Source organism: Triplophysa dalaica, chromosome 12 (genome assembly GCF_015846415.1).
Source record: "Triplophysa dalaica isolate WHDGS20190420 chromosome 12, ASM1584641v1, whole genome shotgun sequence".
NCBI lineage: Eukaryota > Metazoa > Chordata > Actinopteri > Cypriniformes > Nemacheilidae > Triplophysa > Triplophysa dalaica.
Window position 1 is genome coordinate 6,010,939 of NC_079553.1, and position 20,782 is coordinate 6,031,720.

The 20,782-nt window shown below is 42.8% G+C and overlaps 1 protein-coding gene across 1 annotated transcript in view; it reads right to left on the reverse strand.

Annotated features, from left to right (window-relative positions):
* Nucleotides 1-313: 313 nt before the first annotated feature.
* Nucleotides 314-20,782, reverse strand: part of LOC130432648 (zinc finger protein 804B) — a 73,923-nt gene continuing 53,454 nt past the window's right edge. Inside the window, 4 exon segments of the mRNA XM_056762123.1 lie at nucleotides 314-4,171; nucleotides 4,174-4,289; nucleotides 4,820-4,947; nucleotides 20,133-20,276. Coding sequence (XP_056618101.1) covers nucleotides 1,020-4,171; nucleotides 4,174-4,289; nucleotides 4,820-4,947; nucleotides 20,133-20,276 — 3,540 coding nt within the window. The 3' untranslated portion in view covers nucleotides 314-1,019.

Below are 20,782 nucleotides of genomic sequence, written 5' to 3' on the forward strand. Positions count from 1 at the left end.
CTCATTTGAAACAAATGTGTTTTAACATTCCGTTTTTGAGACGTTTTTTGACGTTTTCATGAGGGTTTGAAATGGTAAATGCCAGTTGAGCCACAAACCCCCTCTAGGCAAATGCCAATAGCTCTTTCCTCTCTTCTCAAGTGTAAAGGTCCCAAGCCGTAAAGCCTAGAGTGCAAATCTAGACCGTTAAATCACAAGTAATGACAAAACTTTAATTTCCTTAAATGACATTTAATTTATTATGACATTATCATACAGATGAATGTATGTACAGCTCTACCAAAATAAGAGTGAATAAAAAGTGCCATAAACATGTACAGTATGAAACGATCAAGTGCATGTTATTTGATCTTACGGTACAAAGTATGAATACATAAATACAGTTCAAGATATTACATTTTGAATAGATTGTAAAACATTATTGCATGTCCACACAAACAGCTGAGCTAGTCAGTATCCAAACGGACTCTACTCTACTTAACAGCACAAAAAAATTAACGGGGTGAAACGTTTAGGTTTTCAATTCAGTCACCCAAAGACTCGCATGCTCTATAATCTTCTCATTTTGCATACTCTAAACTTTAATGAAAACTGTTTTCTCATGTACACTCTGCTTAGTCAGTTTCACCCTGAGCCTCAGGCCTAGATAAATAATACCCTTTATATAACTCGCTTGGCAGGATAACTGTAAAAATATGCAGATTATACATATTACTAATTGAAGAATGCATTAATGTTCTCATTTGACTTCATGTTATAGTCTTTTTCAGCAATCCGCTGAAAGGGCTGATAATTCACAGTGCGCTGAGTACCAGAGAGGTTCAGCTCTGTAATACGAGGTGTGTGAAGCGCAGAACAGTAATCAACGTCCAATTGACCCCAATCTTTGAGTCGGTCAGCACTTCAACACATAGATGAAATAACATATCACTACTCAACGAGAACTTTGGCTGGGAGGAAAAACTAATGACGACCCACTTAATGTCAAAAATACTTTTCCATTCGTAGACTAAACAAAACTAGCTAGTCCGTCGCTGAAGATCCTGACTGTGGAACAGGGAGTGAAGTAGGGGGTGAATTTGCAAAGTACCGGCTGCAGCCGTGGCAGCCATCGGTATTGGACTGAGCATTGTGGGGAGTAGAGCCCCGGGCGGAAGGGGTCGAAATGCCAACCCACGAATATGATGATGAGGGTGAACGGGGTGAAGGGCTGAGGCTGGGATCAGGTGTAGGGGGTGAGCTGCCAGGACAGTGGCGGGAGGTGCCGGAAAGAACGCAGCGGGAAGCGTGGGAGAAAAGTGGGGCTGAGACAGGGAAGGATGAAGGGGAAGGAGGGTAACGGGGGAAGAGGGAGAGGGCTGGAGTAAAGAGTATGGTAGACAAGCTGACGGTGTGTTCTGATTGGCCGGTTCTTGAGTTGGTATGTGGCTCATGTCCACAGATGTTTGTTCGATTTCCTGTTGCTCCTGAAGGTGCTGTTGCTGCATGTGCTGCTGGGCCTGAAGTTGGAGTAGTTTGTACTTTTCAATCTCTTCTTCTGTAAAGGTGATTGGTTGCTCGGAAAGGGGAGGAGTGATGCATCTTGCACAGTGGATCCCTTCTGTTTCCACTTTGTCGTTTTCTTGGTCTGTAATGTCATGTTTTTGTGAGGCAAAGCTGTCTCGCTTCGGAGCCGTACAAGCTTCTGCTTTGGAATTTTGTTCTTCTGTGTGCTGAAGTGAAGCTTTTTGAGGTGTAACTTGTGGATTTGTTGTTGTTTGAAAATGGTTGCCAGTACTGCCACTTGCTTCTTTATTAATCCCCATTTTTTTCGCTCCTTTCTTAATCGAGGGGAATTTACCTATTAAAGGAAGGGCACCATTCGCCTTCTTTACTTTAACTTCATTCTCAACCAACTGGTCTGAAGATTTTTGTGTAATATCGCCCTGCCATGAACTTGATTTTAAAGAATTTGGCTGAGCTGCAATTTTACTTGGTGCTAATGAAGGTGAATGAGTTTCCTTTCTAAGAGGAGAATGAGAAAACTTGGTCTTGACTAATCTTTCCCCAGAATGATTGTGTTTTTGGCTCTGTCTAGAAGGAGATGGTCTGGAATGATGCATCCATTCTCCACTAACATCAGAGACGCTAGTGCTACTAGTCAAACTGGGGCTACGAATGGACGCTGGTTTGTTATACCAACTGTCTTGGCTTCTCTCTGGACTCGACCAGGAATATTCTTCTCTCTCCCTGTGCCTCCTTGTAACAGGACTGAGATTTTCAGACCACCAGTCCCTGATATCATCTTGAGGATCAGGACTGTCATAAACTCTATAAAACAGCCTGCTATTGTCTTGAATTCTGTGCTCTTTGTTTCTATGCTCCTCAACGAATCTTTTGTGCCATCTGATGTTGTATTTCTCATTCTGATCTGGGTTGTTATAAACTGCTGAATATTTCCGTTTATCGTAGATGCATAAGTCTGTGTAATCCCAGCAGTCTCCCGCATGCTCGAAATCTCTGAAATCTCTGCACAGGCTGTCAGAAATGTGCCTGTAGCTGTGATAAGGAATATTTTGAGAGGAATTTCTAATGCATGATTTGAGCCTCCCATGTTCCTTTCTCCAAGGCTTTGACCTTGGTGATGTGGAACGTCTCCTCGGGTGGTACACAGGCCATTCTCCATCCGAGGTCATGTCTGACAGTCCACTCCATGACCCGGATTTGTCACTGTTGGGAGTCGAGGCAGCGTCCCTCTTAGACTCATAAGTGTTGTCATTCCAACGATAATTTTCTCTTCCTGTTGTGTAGTGAAGAGAATATGGAAAAGGCCTCCCCCTCCCCAAATGCAGCGCGGGCACCAACCGCCTCACCGTTTGACATTTCTTCCTTTTACGTGCCGGGGCGGAAAGCGAGCTTACGATAATGCTTTTCAGGCTGTGCTCTGGGGTGTCACTTTCATTTGAAGTCTCATCTCTCACTGATCTCCTCTTCCCAAGCTTGTGCCTCCTCTCGGCGCGTGGTTGCTTGTGTTGTGACGTGTCGGCTGGGGCGCTTTGGAATTCAAAGTGTCCTCTGGCTTCTGTTTGTGAGCAAGTTTTGAGTGCTTGCCGGCTCCTGACAGCATCTAATTTACGCCTACGAGTTTTCCCCTTTCTCATGTGTTTGGGTCTCTTTGGTTTTAAAATGCCTAATTTATCTCCTGGAACATTCTGTGTTTGTGACTTGGCTCTGTCATTGTGGCCTGCGAGTCTTTCAACACGGAACTCCATATCCACGGGCTTTGTGCTCTTTTCTTTGCCCTCCCTGTGTTTGAAAACGCAGCCGAGCGGATTACAGCTGTAAGATATGCGTTGTTCGTCTGAGGTATACTGCACAAGTTCAGAAGGCCATTTTAGTGTATTGCCCTCCTTGCTGAGCACGTTTAGGAAAGAATCCGGAGCCTTGCTGCTCCAATCTGTATTTTCATCCTCGCAAACCAGGTGGATGTTTTCCGTTCCCTTTTCTCCGTTCTGCATAATATCCTCTTTGCTGTTTTTCTCAGTATGTGGGAGTGAGTATTTGTGTGTCAGGAGTTGGCTTTGGGCCATGGTCTCCTGTCCATCTGTGTAAACACTAGGGCTGGGGCATTCTTTCTCCTCTGATCCCCCATAAGCCCCCTTTGCCCTGGGTCTCTGCCCCCTATCAACCAATCTGTCCTCTGAACCAGCTGTCCCCTCGTTTGATCCAGGACCGTGTGTGTCAGGACAAATCAGCTTTCCTGGTTCACTTGTGCTGCAGTTCAGCTGAATTTCAAGGCTCTCCACATGTTCCGTTTGTGCTTCCATTTGCGTTTTTTGAGAGTCCCCATCTGCCCAGACCAAAGCTGGAGGATTGTGTGATGGATCGGTGTCTTCATTACAGGGGGTCCTCGGTGAGCTCGAGCAGGACCAGAGGGCCTCCAAGGCACGTCGCTGCCTGTGGCGCTGGAGCTCAAGGGAGTCGTTTGCCTCTTCGAGCCCATCGCTAAACACAGATGCACACGAGTCAAGCTTCAGCTGAGCTCGCCTGGAGAAACAGAACGAGACCCCTGCCCTGGGGTTCCGGTGTCCTGCTAAGGTCTTCGGTGGTGAGGAGTGTGTTTTTTCATGGTAGGGTTGCTGATGTGCGAGCACACGAGAGGAGGACAAACCCTTTAATGAAGCGTCTGTGAGATGGGAGCTGAGGGTGCAGGTGGCTCAGTGTGAAACTTGCAACTTCCATTGGAGGAGGTTTTAACTTGATCCGGATCTTTGATCGTAGATCTTAACTTTGGAACTTTTCTGTCGTCACTGTTGGCAAGAACACAAAACACTGTAATTAGACAGTTTGTCAATAGAGATAAGATGTAATATAAAATAAAATTCTTATGGAATGTGGGTAGCAATAACTCTCAATAAATGTCAAAAGACTCAAATTATGTTTCTTATATGATAGTATTTTTTTCCCTTGAGGCCACATATAATGTTTTTATGCAATTTTCTACTCTTTCTCTAGGCTTGTTTAAATAGTCCTTTAGGAAATACCACTTTCATGGCTATAATGATGAAAAAAAGAACAGATTGCTTTGTGACATGATCACCAAACCCTCTGAAGTTTTTGATTATGAATCATCATGTAAATGTGGATGCTAAACTGTTCACCAACTAAAAAAGAGTTTTATAGTACAACAAGTTCTTTGATCTCATATGATCAAGGGAGAGTCCTTAAGATATGACCCTTTAAGATGGCTGCATTATAAAAAGGATACATTTACCGCACTGCATGACTTACAATAAGAACAGATTGAGCGAGATTATGGATATATAGAGTATAATTGTACCTTTTACTCTGCTTCCGCTGAGCGAGCTGGTGCAAACGTTTCAGATCTCTTTTCTGCTTTCTCTCATCTTTCCAGGACTTGGAGGAAACGTTTCGTGCAAATTCTCTCTGCTTCAACTCTTTCAGCCTCTGTGAGAAAAAACAAGCAAAGGCAGAGTTAAAGTCAACAAAATTGATTGTTGACAAAGAGTTTTTTAATGTTGTCTGAGACGAAATGCAACCACGATGATAATTAAATGATTTTAATTAAAGCTGTTGTTGAAAATATAACAAGAGAAAAATTACAATGCAATATCCCGAACAAACCAGCTGGAAAATAACGAAAGCTTGAAATGCACGGTGAACTCTGAAGTTTCATTTAGAATGAGTTCTTAGTGACCCTTTGACTCCATTAGGAAAAATATGCTCAATATGTCAATATCCAATTCTGCAAATATCATCTGTGGTCATTGCCGAGTACAGCCAACTCTTTCTACAACAGCCGTTAATAGATCTCCCATCAATTCTCCACATAAAAGGCACAGACCACACCACTGGATGCCTGTCTATTTATCACTTCATCCCTTAAGGGCAGAGGAGAAAAAGATCGAAACAAAGTCAACAGAAAAGCAGCAAAGCCAAACCACAATCACAAAACAATAAAAGTGTCAGCAGCGTCTAGATTTGTTCGGCGGACGTGAATAGAGAAGTCACTTGAACACAGCCAAACGCTTTTGACTTCGCTCAGAAGGGAAATAAAAAAGCAAGCCATTTTGTCTCAGCAATGAAGATGTTTCAGCCACCCCAACCGACCCTGCCTCCTTCAGGGATCCCGTGTTCTCTTCTTACTGCAAGTGCACAGGTGTTTCATTTACTATTGTAATAAAACACATTTACACGTTAAAGTAAGAAAAAACCTACTGTTGTCTTTTATTGTCCTCGGCTAAAATGTGCTATGAGCTGCCAATGGTGAATGTCATAAACCTAAAGCACCTTCGTTTTCAAAACGCTTTCATTTTATGATCACACAAACATTACATACTGAGAAATGTTGGGTGGGAGAGTGCCAGAAGGAGGACAGTTCCTATCTTCTGCATGGTGACAAGCCTGACAGGAAAATAACTGTGTATCTGCGAGAAGCTAGCAAGCTAACTCCCAACACAGGGTGTTGAGTTTACAAACCAAAACGTATAAATGATGTGGCTTCAAGGAGGCAGGGAGCTTCACAGTGGAAAAATCATAATTAATCCCACATTTTGAATGCTAATAAATATATATGAAAATTAATATAACTTCCAACCTATGCCATAAAGTCTTATTCTAGTGAGTAAAATAAAAATTCTAGTCATTTTTAATGCAGTAAAGACATTACTGATGTAATATTGTGTGAATGTCTTTAATTTATAATCATAATATAATTTATAATTCGATGAACATGATTTTCTGCCTAATGACACATAAGGGATGTGGGAGAGAGAAAGTGAGATCTGGAATTAGCAAATCCCTAATAAAATATTTTTTTGATTCACTTTGTGGCAGTCACACTAGCACACATGAAATGTTAAAATATAAAAATAAATAATGTATGACTGAAAGAAAATAAGAGATAAGACATTTCTAGATTTTTACATGTTCTTATCATAATTAAGGCAGAAAATTAAACCAAAATGAAGTTTTATCCAGAAGACCCTCACTAATACATGACTGCTAGATGAGCTGACCTAATGACATCACTCAGGTACTTGAAAAAAACTGCTGTGGATATTCCAAAGGCATTTTAAAAGTTTGACTTTCCATTTCTAACCAAGTATATTTCTCCCCATCTCTCTAAGTGTTTTTACTATTCAAGATGAAAGGCGCAGAAAATGCTACATTTTGTGCCTTTAAAAAATGAGCAATTCCAAATTTCTCATCAAATGGTACTTTGGAAAGCTCTTCTTTCTCCCTATCAATCTTTTTTCACAGCCCGGAAACAATATAACGTCTATGATGGAATAATGTGTTTATGCTATTAAACTCATTCTGCGGCTTCTGTGACAGATAAAGCACATCGGATGATCAGATGTTGATGAGCATGTCTAAATGTCTCTCTCATAATTAGCTTGGAATATTTTCATATTCATGTTGCCCTATTTTTTCTCCTTTTAGAACATCATTTGAAATTTCAAATTCATCATCTGCCTCATGAATAACTGACAGAAGCCGAAGAACAAAAGAACGTTTGAATCCTCCACCGAAAAATATAATTATATAACAAACAAACGAATGTCCTAAAACTTACACGCTTTAACTGACCAAAGGAACTTGAAGATTCCAAAACCTTTCATATAAACATAATAGAATAGAATGATTTTCTATTTCTTTTTGCATATTATAAAACTAGAAATCTAGTGCTGAATCAGTCACTGACCTCACATTGCAAACAAACACTTGAACACCGAGTTGCATTATGAGAGCAAGAGGTGTAGAGATGCTCTGAGTGACCTCTGACCTCAAGTCCATTAAATCAATTTGGCTGTGTGCTAATGTACGCTGATGAGTTAATCAATGTAGGAAAACAGAGTTTTGTCCGTGTGTGTCATCTAAGGATAGACCCTTTAGTGCATTACTGATGTGTCTTTTTACTACACTGTTAGAAAGGCTATTTGGACTCTTATAGACCACTATAAAAGACGTAAACAACGCTGGTCCAGAAAAACTTCCTGTTTCAGTTTTTTAACACAACAGAACCAAAAGAATATATATAATATTTGTTTAACATTTGAATGTAGTTATTTAAATAAATGATATATATTTATAATAAAATGATAGACTTGTATATATAATAGACCGATGTGAGAGGCATTTTAAACACTTCAAAACTGCAAACTGCACATACGTTTTTCATCAGCTTTTCTTTCCATGGTTAGTAAGAAAGCAGAAACCAGGCTTGTTTCTTGGTGGTGCATGGAATCACTGTAGGTACTGTTAGCATCCTTTATGCTTGTCTCATTTCTAAATGCTGTTCAGGGCAGTAAGAACAAACAAGCTCATGCTTGAACAAACAAATAAATAGATGATTGAAAGAGAAGAAAAAAAACGGAAAAACAAGACCTCTAAATGCACAGCATTAGCTGGTATGTAGAATCCGCATGTTTCATCGTGGCATTCCTATAACTCTGTTTGAGTCGCGTAGCCAAGATCATTATTTTTAATCCACAGGGTTTTGCCGAGGTGCATATACGTTTGTGAATGTGTCTCTGTGTTTCAGAAATAATGCATGTTTTCTTTGGTACTGTGATCCTGTGTCTTTTCTATTGTGTTGTGTGTGGGGGAGGCCTTACCACTCGTCCAAGATCATTTATGTTGATGCTGGCAAGTGAGCACACTGCTGTTTAAAATGTTGCTAATTGTTTCGCCTATTTTGTTTCGTTCTCCGTTGTATCTCCTCTCGTTAATATGCCACCAGGTTATTGTTTAGACTGGCATCTGTGGTGCTGAAATATTTACTGCTTGACTGCTGTTTCATGTTTTTCCATTGCGGCTGATTTTCATATTTTTCAGAAAGTGTCACTGGATGTCAAGCTTCTTCAACACATGCTGTGCAATTAGCACCTGATTAATGGTGCAGTAATTTAGAAGTACATGCTTATAAAGTAATAGCTAAAATAAAATTTCCAATGTATTATTTAACTTATTTAGTAGCCATCATGTATAGACCAATCATCATATTAATTATACATAGACATAGTACATCTGCTGATATTTGTATTACCTTGATAACGCATATTGTCCTGTTTTCATTCATCTTTAAACTTTCAAATGTAAATACCACTATAATTTATCTATATTATCTATCAATGAGATGTTAGTTAAGTTTTAGTTAGACGAAACATCAACTTTATTTCCTTGGGTGAAGTTTCCATACTTACTCTAGTCTACTGCATACATTAACATCTAACCTGCTCGCCGCCACACCAGTCTCTCCTACGCACTTTCATATTAAGGAACATATATTCAGACAGAGTCCTGGCAGAGATACTGCCTTAATATATTGTCTTGTCTAGAGTTCACGTCAATTTGTACAAAATATCACAACCTTGCGCAAGGGTCTTATGAAAAATGTGGTTTGAAAACAGAGTTGAGTCATGACTGCACTGTCCCACGCTTTACTTGCCAGAAGAATGAGTAATGTCCTACACAAACAACATATAACCTGAGCATTAAGCAGCATTCTATCACAGTAACACAAACGCAGGCGCAATTTCACTGTGAAATCTAGTTTGACAACTGACACCAACTGTGAACTTAGATATTTGCCGATTTGCCATTTTAGCACTGAGACATGAGCAAACTGCTCCCTAATTGGCTGAAACATCTCAGTCCACCTTGCAGAGCCCAGACGTAAAAGTGTCACCTTGTAACATTTCACTAGAAACAGCTCCAGTAAGTGCTGGCTTTCTGTCTGCTACTTCAGCACAAATTTGAAGCGTCAATGTGGTTTGTCCATTCAGTATAGATCAGGTCATAGAGACAGCTGTCTTCTTTACAGGCATCGATGGCAATCTTAGCCGCCTTGTTCAATTATGTAACTATTGGAGATCTTGCTTCAGAAGGAATAGTTAAACTCGTATTTTGCATACTTCAGAAGTTCCAGAACGAAAGGGAAATTCTTATTTTCATTTTTTTAGAATGTAAAACAGGTTTATTATTATTTTGTAAATAATTAAGCTGATGCAAACATTCTATGTAACCAAACTGTTCTTGGCCACTATTGGGCACCCTTTTGACAATGAAGAAATATCTTCTCTTATAAAGAAATTTATAAAGCACATTTTCGTAAAATGGTTGACAATGGTGACCAAGAATTGTTACAAGCAATCTGGTTACAAGCATTCTTCCAAATATCTTTCTCTGTGTTCTTCAGGACAAAGAAATTTATACAGATTTGGATCAACTCAAGGTTGAATAAATGAAGACACGGACAGAATTTTATTTTTTGTGTGAACTGTTTGTTTAATGTTTTTTGTGGCAATTGTATCCGTTTTAATGAAAACTATAATGGTCTCTCAAGATCTCTATGGGTAATGCGTTGAATTGGTGGATGTTATCTGGCGATGGGAACTAATAGTAAAAGAACACCATTAAATCCAATGAAACAAGGCCCAAAACACACTTCAGAAAAGGATTTTGTGATGGTTTTAATGGTTTATAATGGTATTGTAATAAATCTGTTATAATTTCTGTGGTTTCTACACTCTAAAAAAGGCTGTGTTATTATTAACACTTTGTGTTATGCTATTCAACACATCATGTTATTATGAAAACTATGGATTTTGGTCGAATTTGAGATTTTCACAAAAATACCCCTTGTCTCACGATCCCAATGCTCTAAAATGATCTTAATTTCTCTACATTTTGTCGAACTGATCGGTCTCTACAACAATTATTAAATATCATCTGCAAAGTACAGCTTCTGCGACTGTAACTTCAGACGAATATCAATCGCACCTAAGTGACTTAGAAGGGCAGAGCTTTAGAAGATTGACGACTGTCTCTCATAACATACCTGTTTCGATCCCACGGGCGAACTGAATAATAAATATCAATGCCATTTTCTCTTTGACAGACACTTTGCGTTCGTTCCTTTCAGCAATGCTTTTCACAGACGCAAACATGACGTTAAGTATGTGTGATTGTGGATGGCCAAAGTGCCAAAAAAGACGACGCTGTTAGCTGTTATCTTGATTTTGGTTAGCCAAACAAATAGGTTCTGGACCAAAGATGTTTCAGACACTCGAGAGTAGACGCCGCCCCCCTCTTACGAAAAAAACTATTCGGATTTACACGATTACACAACCTATTTTTGAAGGTATGTATATTCCTAAACATATTCCTTTCCAACATTTCACCAGATATAATTATTTTTTACACTATTTTTACAAGAGATGCAGTAAATGGGATGTTACAAAACATTCATTTGGCATGCTTGTTCCATTTTGTTGTATTTTTTCTGTCTACAAGTCTGTAGTTTTAGTTGCTCTACTCTGACTTAACTAAAACCACCTGTATCTGCATATGATTAAAGTTTGTGTGTGGTCGTCCTGTATGCTCTAGTTCCCTGGTTTAATTTGCTGTATTGTGACAGGTCTCTCTGGACCTCATGAACCACTGAGCACAGGTGAACAACAGCAGTCAGGCTGCTTCCTATTCTAGAATCTGACACAACAAACAGGTGGGATTTTCTGCCCCCCCTCACTTTCTCTCTCTCTCACACACACACACACACACACACACACACAAACACAGATAAAAAACACTAAGAATATCTTCTGCATAATGAAGCATTGAAACGGAATAGACTGCACACCTGTGTCTGAGCACGTCTACCTGTGTGTGTGCAAGTTGTCCAACATCGTTCCATCTGTCTGTTTCTCCCCTCAGGTATAGCCAGTCCTCTGATGCTTTCAAAATGAGTCATATCTCCCTCTCTCCCTTTCTAACTCTGTTTCTTTTTTTAACACTGTGCTCTCTTGTACCTTTATCGGGATGTGGCAGGTGGAGATGAATAGAGCCTCAGCTGGGCTGCCGAGACCCTGGAGAGCTCCAGGCGTTTGACAAGGGCAGAAGACAATAAGAACCTACTCATCCTGGCAGTCTACAGAGAGAGCGGCACGCCGGTTCCTCATTCTCCCACTCAACCCATAGTACAGTCAGTGCCTGTCTCCGGATCTTCCGGCAGCCCACAAAACAAGTTCTTTACTTTGTCTTTGTCATTGAACGGGTCAGTTTGCTAACACTCAAACCTCCTCTGCCTGCAGATACAAAAAGAAGTCGGAAGAAATGTGGTGCACAACTGTGAACAGGAAATATATTTCTTGCAAGAGAAAAGTTCAAGTCTTATTGTTAATTGCAATACAAGAAAATAAAAAGTGGGTTAAAAGTGTCTTTATATTGCATAACAAATATCTATTGGTAATCCTGTCTCTAGTGTTGCAGTTGCCGTATCAGTTTTATTCAGCATTCAGTGTGCGTATGCAAAGGGCTTTAGGTGTTTAACCATGCAATGAAGACAGACATCAATGTCATTAATAGCTACGCCTTAACTCTGCTCTGCTCAGTGGCATCAATTCAGCACATTCTCTGATCTCTAAATCCATTCCGGACGGATGAAAAACCTGTCACCTGTACTACGCCACCTTCAGCGCAGACACACACTGGGAGTCTCTGCCAATCGCACTCATCCTAATCTCATCACTGCTGATTCTGTGGCCAACTGCAGCTGGTGCGGAGAGGCAGCGATAAGCCTCGGGCAGTTACTTGAAAAGAAAATGAAAAACTCTCTCTCTGTGTGCCATCTCTATGGACAGTTTTATGCAGAGCGAGAGCATTTTGCTCGGAAAGACATTTAATAAAATTCTTTGAAATATGATAAAACCTCACGGACGGGAAACACCTATCTAGCCATTTGGAATTCAAACTAAAGATTGCTAAGCACCGTTTCGCACGATGCACCTTCCCCAATCTCCTTTTGACAGCGGAAAGCGGGGGAACTGTCTAATCCTTGAGTAAAAAAGAACTGGAGACCGGTGTCTCTCCTTAAACGTTGATCATAAACCATCACTCTAATTCTCCCCAGGAGGAAAATGTCAACGTGTGGATTATCCTCTCCCCAATCTGCACGTTCAGAGAGAGATAATCCGAACACATTTCCTTCATTCACCGCTGTGCGACATGCACAGAGCAGAGAGCTCACGTGTTGATGCCGTGAGCCGCGGGGGCAAAGCTGTCTCCAGAGACTCTCCTCAGCGGCCTTTAAGATGACAGGCTGTCGGGTTAGGTGACGTGCGACATTTATGTGTGTTGTGTGTATGTTTGAACGCTGTAATGAGTCAGGGCATAAGGTGCCTGAGAGGATCAGGAGAGCAAAAGCTTTGAAGCTGAGGGGATGTGCGTGCATGTGAGGGTAGAGAGGAGATTTGGAACCGGAGATTGCAGGAAGGTGCAATAAGGAGCTTTCAGGGATGCTTTCATCCACAGAGAAGCCACAGCTTCAGTATCGGCTCTACATGCACACACAGGCTAAAAGATTCTGGCCTTTTGTTAGAGAAAGTGTGTGTGTGAGTGTGAAGGATGGAAAAGACGATGTTATGTCAATACTACGCTAGATTTAACTTGCTGGGGAGTACTTGGTAGAAAAGAACATTACAACACAATAGTTGTATAAATGCAATTCATTTTACTTACAAAAAGTGCATATTGACGTGCCGGAAGATGCAGGGAGCCCTTAGCAAAGATTCTATTATTGTCTTATCAGACGCTCTCAATGCGGCTTCGAGTAATGACTGGAACATCTAAAGTGACTGTTTACATAACAGAGCAGTTTTCAATACCCCAAGGCTTTTAAAAGTTCATAAGGAATCTTACAAATCCTCCATCTGCTGCAAATGAAGTTTTGTGCAATTAGACTTTATCCCCTCGTTCCTGTATAACTGTTATCTATTCATTCATTTCAGGCTATCCACTAACTCACAGCTTCTGTTCACAAAAGCAGCCGCTACTTTTTAATTTTCTTCTTGGGGTTTTCTAGAAACACTTTCTGAGTGCACACCCAAACTGGAATTGTTCATAGAAGGACAAATGATCTATTTGTGCAGCATTAAAAATACATTCACTTCTTCGTGAAACTCCCGGCGGACACCCGCACCACTAAATGCCCGGAGGATAGACCTTACGCTCACACACTCTCACATATCTCTCGGCTATTTTTTAAACGTTAAGCAGCCTGCTGCGCTTTTTATAGAATCACAGACATGACTTAGCTTGGGCTCCTTTAGATCTGACTGAATCCTTCCTCTGCACTCCCACCTCCATAACGGCGGGTTATTAAATATAGATTATCTCCAACCTCATATCTGTAGGGCTCTATCGCCCGAAATCCACCGCAGGAACATGAAGTCTAGCGGGGGATTCCCTCCAGATTCTGCTCTGAGTCTCTGGTGGAAACGCTTAATAATGTCCTCTTGACAGTTTCCGGCTAATATTTTGCCGTGGATTTTTCTCTCTCATCTCTTTCATATAGGCTACACACGTGATAGCTCTAGCTTTACGTCGTTCTGCTGAAAGCTGGTCGCTCTTTTTCCATGTCTTTTGGCAATTTATGATGGCTGTCAATTCTGACAGCCTCCTTGGGCATTAGGGTTTTCTGCACAAAGTTTAATGGTACCATGGAAAAACGTGTTGAAAGCTCAAGATTTGGCTAGTTAGTGTGCCCTGCTGAGAGGTACAGCCATTTCTCCAAAAAGCATTGTTGGCCTCTGAACTTTTAAAATTTAACACAATGAATTTCCTTCATTCACAGAACCTTAATAGCAGTTGCCGAGCAAAAAATGCTAAGACATACCAGCAACCAAGTATTATAGATATCGCTTTCATACATAATTAAAAGTCACATTAAATTATAGGTAAAATATGTTGGAATGAACACACAAGGGTGATTTCCAAAGTTCCAATTCTGCTCTAATCTGCAGATCTAACTACATGCATGGGCTCTATGTGGACTTGCTGTAGACCTCACTTATACTTCAATACTCTTTAGGTGGACTAAGGACAGCTACAGTAGCTGATTTGCATAGCTCTCTCCTTAAGGTTGTTTTGCTCTTGAAGATGAATTATATCAAACTTCTTATCCAGTTGTGTGGCACATCAATGGACACAAACACATACTGTAAGTATGTTGGGATTTTGTGTTCTCCAGGAGCAGGGAGTATAGCCAGACTGTGTGTTTTAGAGAGATATGGGAACCCGCTTTCCTTTGGTGACACCCCAGCAGCACGCGTCAACCTTGCGGCATGCACATTTCACCCAGTAGAATATACAAACCCTCTCTAATGAAACACTCTTACCGCCTGCAGGAGAAACTAAAAAGGACCGTTTATTGCCTTTTCAGTGCCCTTAACTGTAAGAACTTCTCCGTTGGAGGTAAAGAAGCATCTGATCTGCTAGAGTGGGCAATTCATAAAAAAATACATATTTGTTGTGCAGTGTAAATTCTTTTTGCCAATTTTTTATAAAACACATAAAGGATATGAGGAGGAAAGAGAGAGGGGGAATGGCAATGAGACAAGAGCCATGTTGAATTTGAACCCGTCTCTCTCTCCAGTAGTGTGCTAAGCACTAGGCCATAGATCTAAAAACCTAAGGGAATATATTTGCGATATTTGCAATATGCAATATTGTTTTGAATTGACTTTAAAGCGATAGTTCAGAAATTCAGTCATCATTTACTCACCCTCTTGTCATTGCAAACCTGTATGGACCTGTAGTGTCATGATTCCACTATCATGCCATGTTTATTTCTTGTTGTTTGAGTGGCATCATGGCATAACCTATGGTTTTGTGTGAGATTGAGTGATCTTTCTCGTGTCTCGTCATTGTTCCCTACATCTCGTCCCTCGTCAGCCTCTCCTTAGTGCCAATCCCCAGCACCTGTTGCTCGTTAACGATCCTTTGTCTGTCTCCCCTATAAAGAGTCCTCATGTTTCATTGTCCTGTGCTCGTGCATTGTACCTGTACCTGTTTGTGATACCTGGTCCTCGTCCGAGCTGTTCCCCATACTTTGTCTTATGCTGTTGTTCCCTTCGTATTTAGTAAGTTCAGTTTTTGTAGTGTTTATATCAAGTGTTTGTTTTCTTAGTTAAGTTAGTCAGTGTCCTTGTTTATCGTTAAAGTTATATATATATCACTGTCCTGTTTTACCCCATCGTGGGTTTTTTGTTTGATTTATTGTTAATAAATATCTTTGTTAACACCTTCATCCGCCTTGTCTCTGCCTGCACTTGGGTTCTCACGCCATGTCTCACCTGGAGAGTCATAACAGAATGCACGAGCCAAACAGAACCCAGCAGGCAGCCAAGGTGAACTGCTTGCGGTCCCGCCAGGCACGCCACCTCTGCGGTATCCGCCAAGGAGATGGTGATCTGGGGACCTACGTAGAGAGGTTCCTGGATGCCGCAGAGGAGGTGGTCTTTGGTGAGGCGGAGCTAGCGGTGTTGTTCAGCCGCGGCCTCAGGGATCCTCTGTCGCCGGCGGAGATGAGGATGCTGAGACCGCTGGACTTCGATGTCGTGTGGCGGTATGCCACGAACAGGTCCGAGTCCAGGGTCCCAGTACAATCCTGCTATCCATCTCCGCTGGCTGCTATTCCAGAGGGTCGTACCCTGCAGGTCGGGGTTGTGGGCATCACTGTGCCCTCCGTCTCAACCGCATCAGCTTCACCACCACCGACTGGTCTCCGTGGCAAGCGGGGGAGGAGAACTTCCTCAGGGTCTTCCTCTGAGGCCTCCAACCCGGAACCGGCTTTGCCCTTTACCTCCTTCCTTCAGCCGACCACCAGACGGGTGGCTCGGCTGAGAAAGAAGAGACAGCGGAGGTCAGCCGGGAACCAGGGGGTCCCGAGTCCTGTGGTCCCGAGTCCTGTGGTCCCGAGTCCTGTGGTCCCGAGTCCGGTGGAGGTCGCTGCCCAGCAGCCGCCAGAGGTCGCTGCCCAGCAGCCGCCAGAGGTCGCTGCCCAGCAGCCGCCAGAGGTCGCTGCCCAGCAGCCGCCAGAGGTCGCTGCCCAGCAGCCGCCAGAGGTCGCTGCCCAGCAGCCGCCAGAGGTCGCTGCCCAGCAGCCGCCAGAGGTCGCTGCCCAGCAGCCGCCAGAGGTCGCTGCCCAGCAGCCGCCAGAGGTCGCTGCCCAGCAGCCGCCAGAGGTCGCTGCCCAGCAGCCGCCAGAGGTCGCTGCCCAGCAGCCGCCAGAGGTCGCTGCCCAGCAGCCGCCAGAGGTCGCTGCCCAGCAGCCGCCAGAGGTCGCTGCCCAGCAGCCGCCAGAGGTCGCTGCCCAGCAGCCGCCAGAGGTCGCTGCCCAGCAGCCGCCAGAGGTCGCTGCCCAGCAGCCGCCAGAGGTCGCTGCCCAGCAGCCGCCAGAGGTCGCTGCCCAGCAGCCGCCAGAGGTCGCTGCCCAGCAGCCGCCAGAGGTCGCTGCCCAGCAGCCGCCAGAGGTCGCTGCCCAGCAGCCGCCAGAGGTCGCTGCCCAGCAGCCGCCAGAGGTCGCTGCCCAGCAGCCGCCAGAGGTCGCTGCCCAGCAGCCGGCACCAAGCCCGGTCCAGAGGAGACCGTCAAGTCATGCTGCCCAGCCGCCGTCAAGTCATGCTGCCCAGCCGCCGTCAAGTCATGCTGCCCAGCCGCCGTCAAGTCATGCTGCCCAGCCGCCGTCAAGTCATGCTGCCCAGCCGCCGTCAAGTCATGCTGCCCAGCCGCCGTCAAGTCATGCTGCCCAGCCGCCGTCAAGTCATGCTGCCCAGCCGCCGTCAAGTCATGCTGCCCAGCCGCCGTCAAGTCATGCTGCCCAGCCGCCGTCAAGTCATGCTGCCCAGCCGCCGTCAAGTCATGCTGCCCAGCCGCCGTCAAGTCATGCTGCCCAGCCGCCGTCAAGTCATGCTGCCCAGCCGCCGTCAAGTCATGCTGCCCAGCCGCCGTCAAGTCATGCTGCCCAGCCGCCGTCAAGTCATGCTGCCCAGCCGCCGTCAAGTCATGCTGCCCAGCCGCCGTCAAGTCATGCTGCCCAGCCGCCGTCAAGTCATGCTGCCCAGCCGCCGTCAAGTCATGCTGCCCAGCCGCCGTCAAGTCATGCTGCCCAGCCGATCTTCCAACCCTGGTCCAGCCCTACAGTCCTGCAGGGGACTAGGACAGTTCCCCCCAGGACAACCCCTGTCAAGCCTCCTGGGGCTCCGCGCCCTGGCGCGTCCCCAAGGGCTGGTACATCCCCACCCAGCCCTACCCCTTCTGGACTTCCCACGTTTTCTTGTCTGCCCCCACCCCCCCTCCCTTGTTTGTTATTTCTGTTGTCTCACCCCAACCCATTTGTGATTATGTCGTGTATGCCTCTTGTCATGTTCACCTTGTCTGTCTGGTTTTTGTCTGTTTCCCAGTCAGTCTTGTCTCGTTAGTGACCCCTTGATGAACACCTGGAGGTGCTCATTAAAGGGGGGGCTTATGTCATGATTCCACTATCATGCCATGTTTATTTCTTGTTGTTTGAGTGGCATCATGGCATAACCTATGGTTTTGTGTGAGATTGAGTGATCTTTCTCGTGTCTCGTCATTGTTCCCTACATCTCGTCCCTCGTCAGCCTCTCCTTAGTGCCAATCCCCAGCACCTGTTGCTCGTTAACGATCCTTTGTCTGTCTCCCCTATAAAGAGTCCTCATGTTTCATTGTCCTGTGCTCGTGCATTGTACCTGTACCTGTTTGTGATACCTGGTCCTCGTCCGAGCTGTTCCCCATACTTTGTCTTATGCTGTTGTTCCCTTCGTATTTAGTAAGTTCAGTTTTTGTAGTGTTTATATCAAGTGTTTGTTTTCTTAGTTAAGTTAGTCAGTGTCCTTGTTTATCGTTAAAGTTATATATATATCACTGTCCTGTTTTACCCCATCGTGGGTTTTTTGTTTGATTTATTGTTAATAAATATCTTTGTTAACACCTTCATCCGCCTTGTCTCTGCCTGCACTTGGGTTCTCACGCCATGTCTCACCTGGAGAGTCATAACATGTAGTACAACACAAAAAACGGTATTTTGAAGTATGTTTGTGAACGAACAACACCGTTGCCCATTTACTGTATGGACAAAAATCCAGAGCAAGTCAAAGGGTTGTTGTTCGGTAACAAACATTCTTCAAAATATCTTCTTTTGTGTTCTGCAGAAGAAAGTCATACAGGTTTGAATTGACAAGAGGGTGAGTAAAGATGGCAGAATTGACTTTCCCGTTAATGAAACATAAATTACCACCAAATTTGTTTTCAGTCACAGAGAAATGTGCTGTCCTTGACACACAACTAAAACAAATAGTTTCTTTGGTTTGGTTTAGGAGTAAATTACTATAATCATAATGTAAATCATTTTAGTATTAGTTCAAAAAAATCAAGAACCACTTGAGAATGAAGTCAACAAAAGGCTATCTGAAGAAGTCTCTGTCTAAACCAGTAATTATTACATTATACTCTGAGATAATAAATCCCGACCTAATACGTGCGAAAAAAAGGCATTTGGTCACAATTCATTAATCTAGAAACATGAATGACACGCTAATATCTCTGTGACAAAGTGCTGACGTGAAACACTACTGAAAATCTGGTGATTGATTATAGACTATGACGGATGGCGGCAGTCATCTCAGACTCATTGACTCTGACTAACAGAAACAGACACATCTGCACAGTGAACATGTGTGCAGTCAGGCGCAGCTTTATCAGAGCTACACTGTGTTTGTGCAGAGATGAAATTCATAGCAACAACATTTGTAATTACTTTTCTCTCACTCTCTGGTTTAACCGTCACCAAGCATCCGTTTAGAGAAAGTCACAGACACAGCATCACTCTTGGCTTTCGTGTAACTGCTACTGCGTAAAATGTTGCATTAGCGAAATAGTTTTGAAGGTTACACTTTTTGACGGAGCTCTAATGATGCGGCTTGTGATGAATGAGTAATGTTTTAATCGGTCCATGTGCCATTGTTTATCATTCTAAGTCCGGATGGTCAGATGGAATCAGGGGTAGTCCGCAGTAAATGTTGCACTTCCATTAGAGCTACTCTGATTTTGGATTTTTCTTACAATATTACATAAAAAACTGAAAGTAATCAAAAATATACTGTGGGCTCACCATAATAAGAAAACTATAGTAATTCAAATGGTTAAATCAATTTGCTAGAAACATTCTTACTACAGTTTCTGTAACAAAATCATGCTTCATTTTATTCATTCTAGAAATAGTGTTGGAATTCTGAATGACCGTGACCCTGTAGAAGTTTGATATTCCTGAAAAAGAGTGTAGTCTGCTGCTGAAAACAACAGGCAACATGTTCAATCTCAGATGCCACACAGATGGGCACCATACTTCAGTGTGACATCCTGGCACGGCACCAGCGAGCACATCACCAGACGCTCCGCACCTCCTCCACACTTTTACTGCTCCACCCAACATTCTCCCGATCAATTCCATTAGCAGATTTTTAGCTTTCGCTTCTTTATTCTAAACAGATCTCTCCCCCCTCTGAGATCATCAGGGAAAAACAAAAGTGAACAACTTCTTATCTGATGTTCAAGCAGTGAGTGTTTGACCAACCATATGTTGCATATCACTATCCGTGTTACTCCTGGAACAACTTTTCTATCAACTAATCAAATGTTAAGGTTAGAGGCTTTTATTTTATCATTTCTCATTTTATGATATGGTTTGTTGTGAACACATCCAAGTCACACTGACCATTTATTTATAAATAAATAAATAAATATAAGTATAGCTGTTTGACTGTTACCTGTTTGTGTGCGTGGTCATAGGAGTTGATGTGGTTGTCAAACTCCTGATGTTTATGGTACTGCTTGTCACAAAGTTCACAATAGAAATTAGCCTTTAAATCCCCCAAGGCTTTGGTAATAGCTTTCTCCTTTTCAATGTAGTCCTATGAAGAGAGAGATAAAGAGAGAGAGAGAGAGAGAGAGAGAGCATTAGTTAGGCACACAGATGCAATGATTGTAAAATGAACTGAAATATGCTCTCTTGAACAAAGTGTGACCTTCATAATGTCCTGTCCTAAGGATGATAATAATATTAAAGATTAAATTGTGTAAGAGTACAAACAGTAAGAAATGAGTTGTTGCACATAAAAAGCTCAATCATTTATAATAAGTAGATTCATTGAAAAATCTACAGATCATACTGGGAATGTTTAAACGCTAATTTTAATCAAAATAAATGAGTATTATAATTCTAATCATTTTAGTCAAGATTTTATGTGCACCCAACATATGCCATTTTGAGCCTTTTAATCATGACAACATTTTCAATTACTCAATATATTCTTGGCCTTGTGTTTTGTTTAAAGATTGTATCATGTGCACAGGCACAAAACACACACACAACACACAGTCTAAAGTCTCTGTGACTATTAAAGTTGCTCAGAAATGA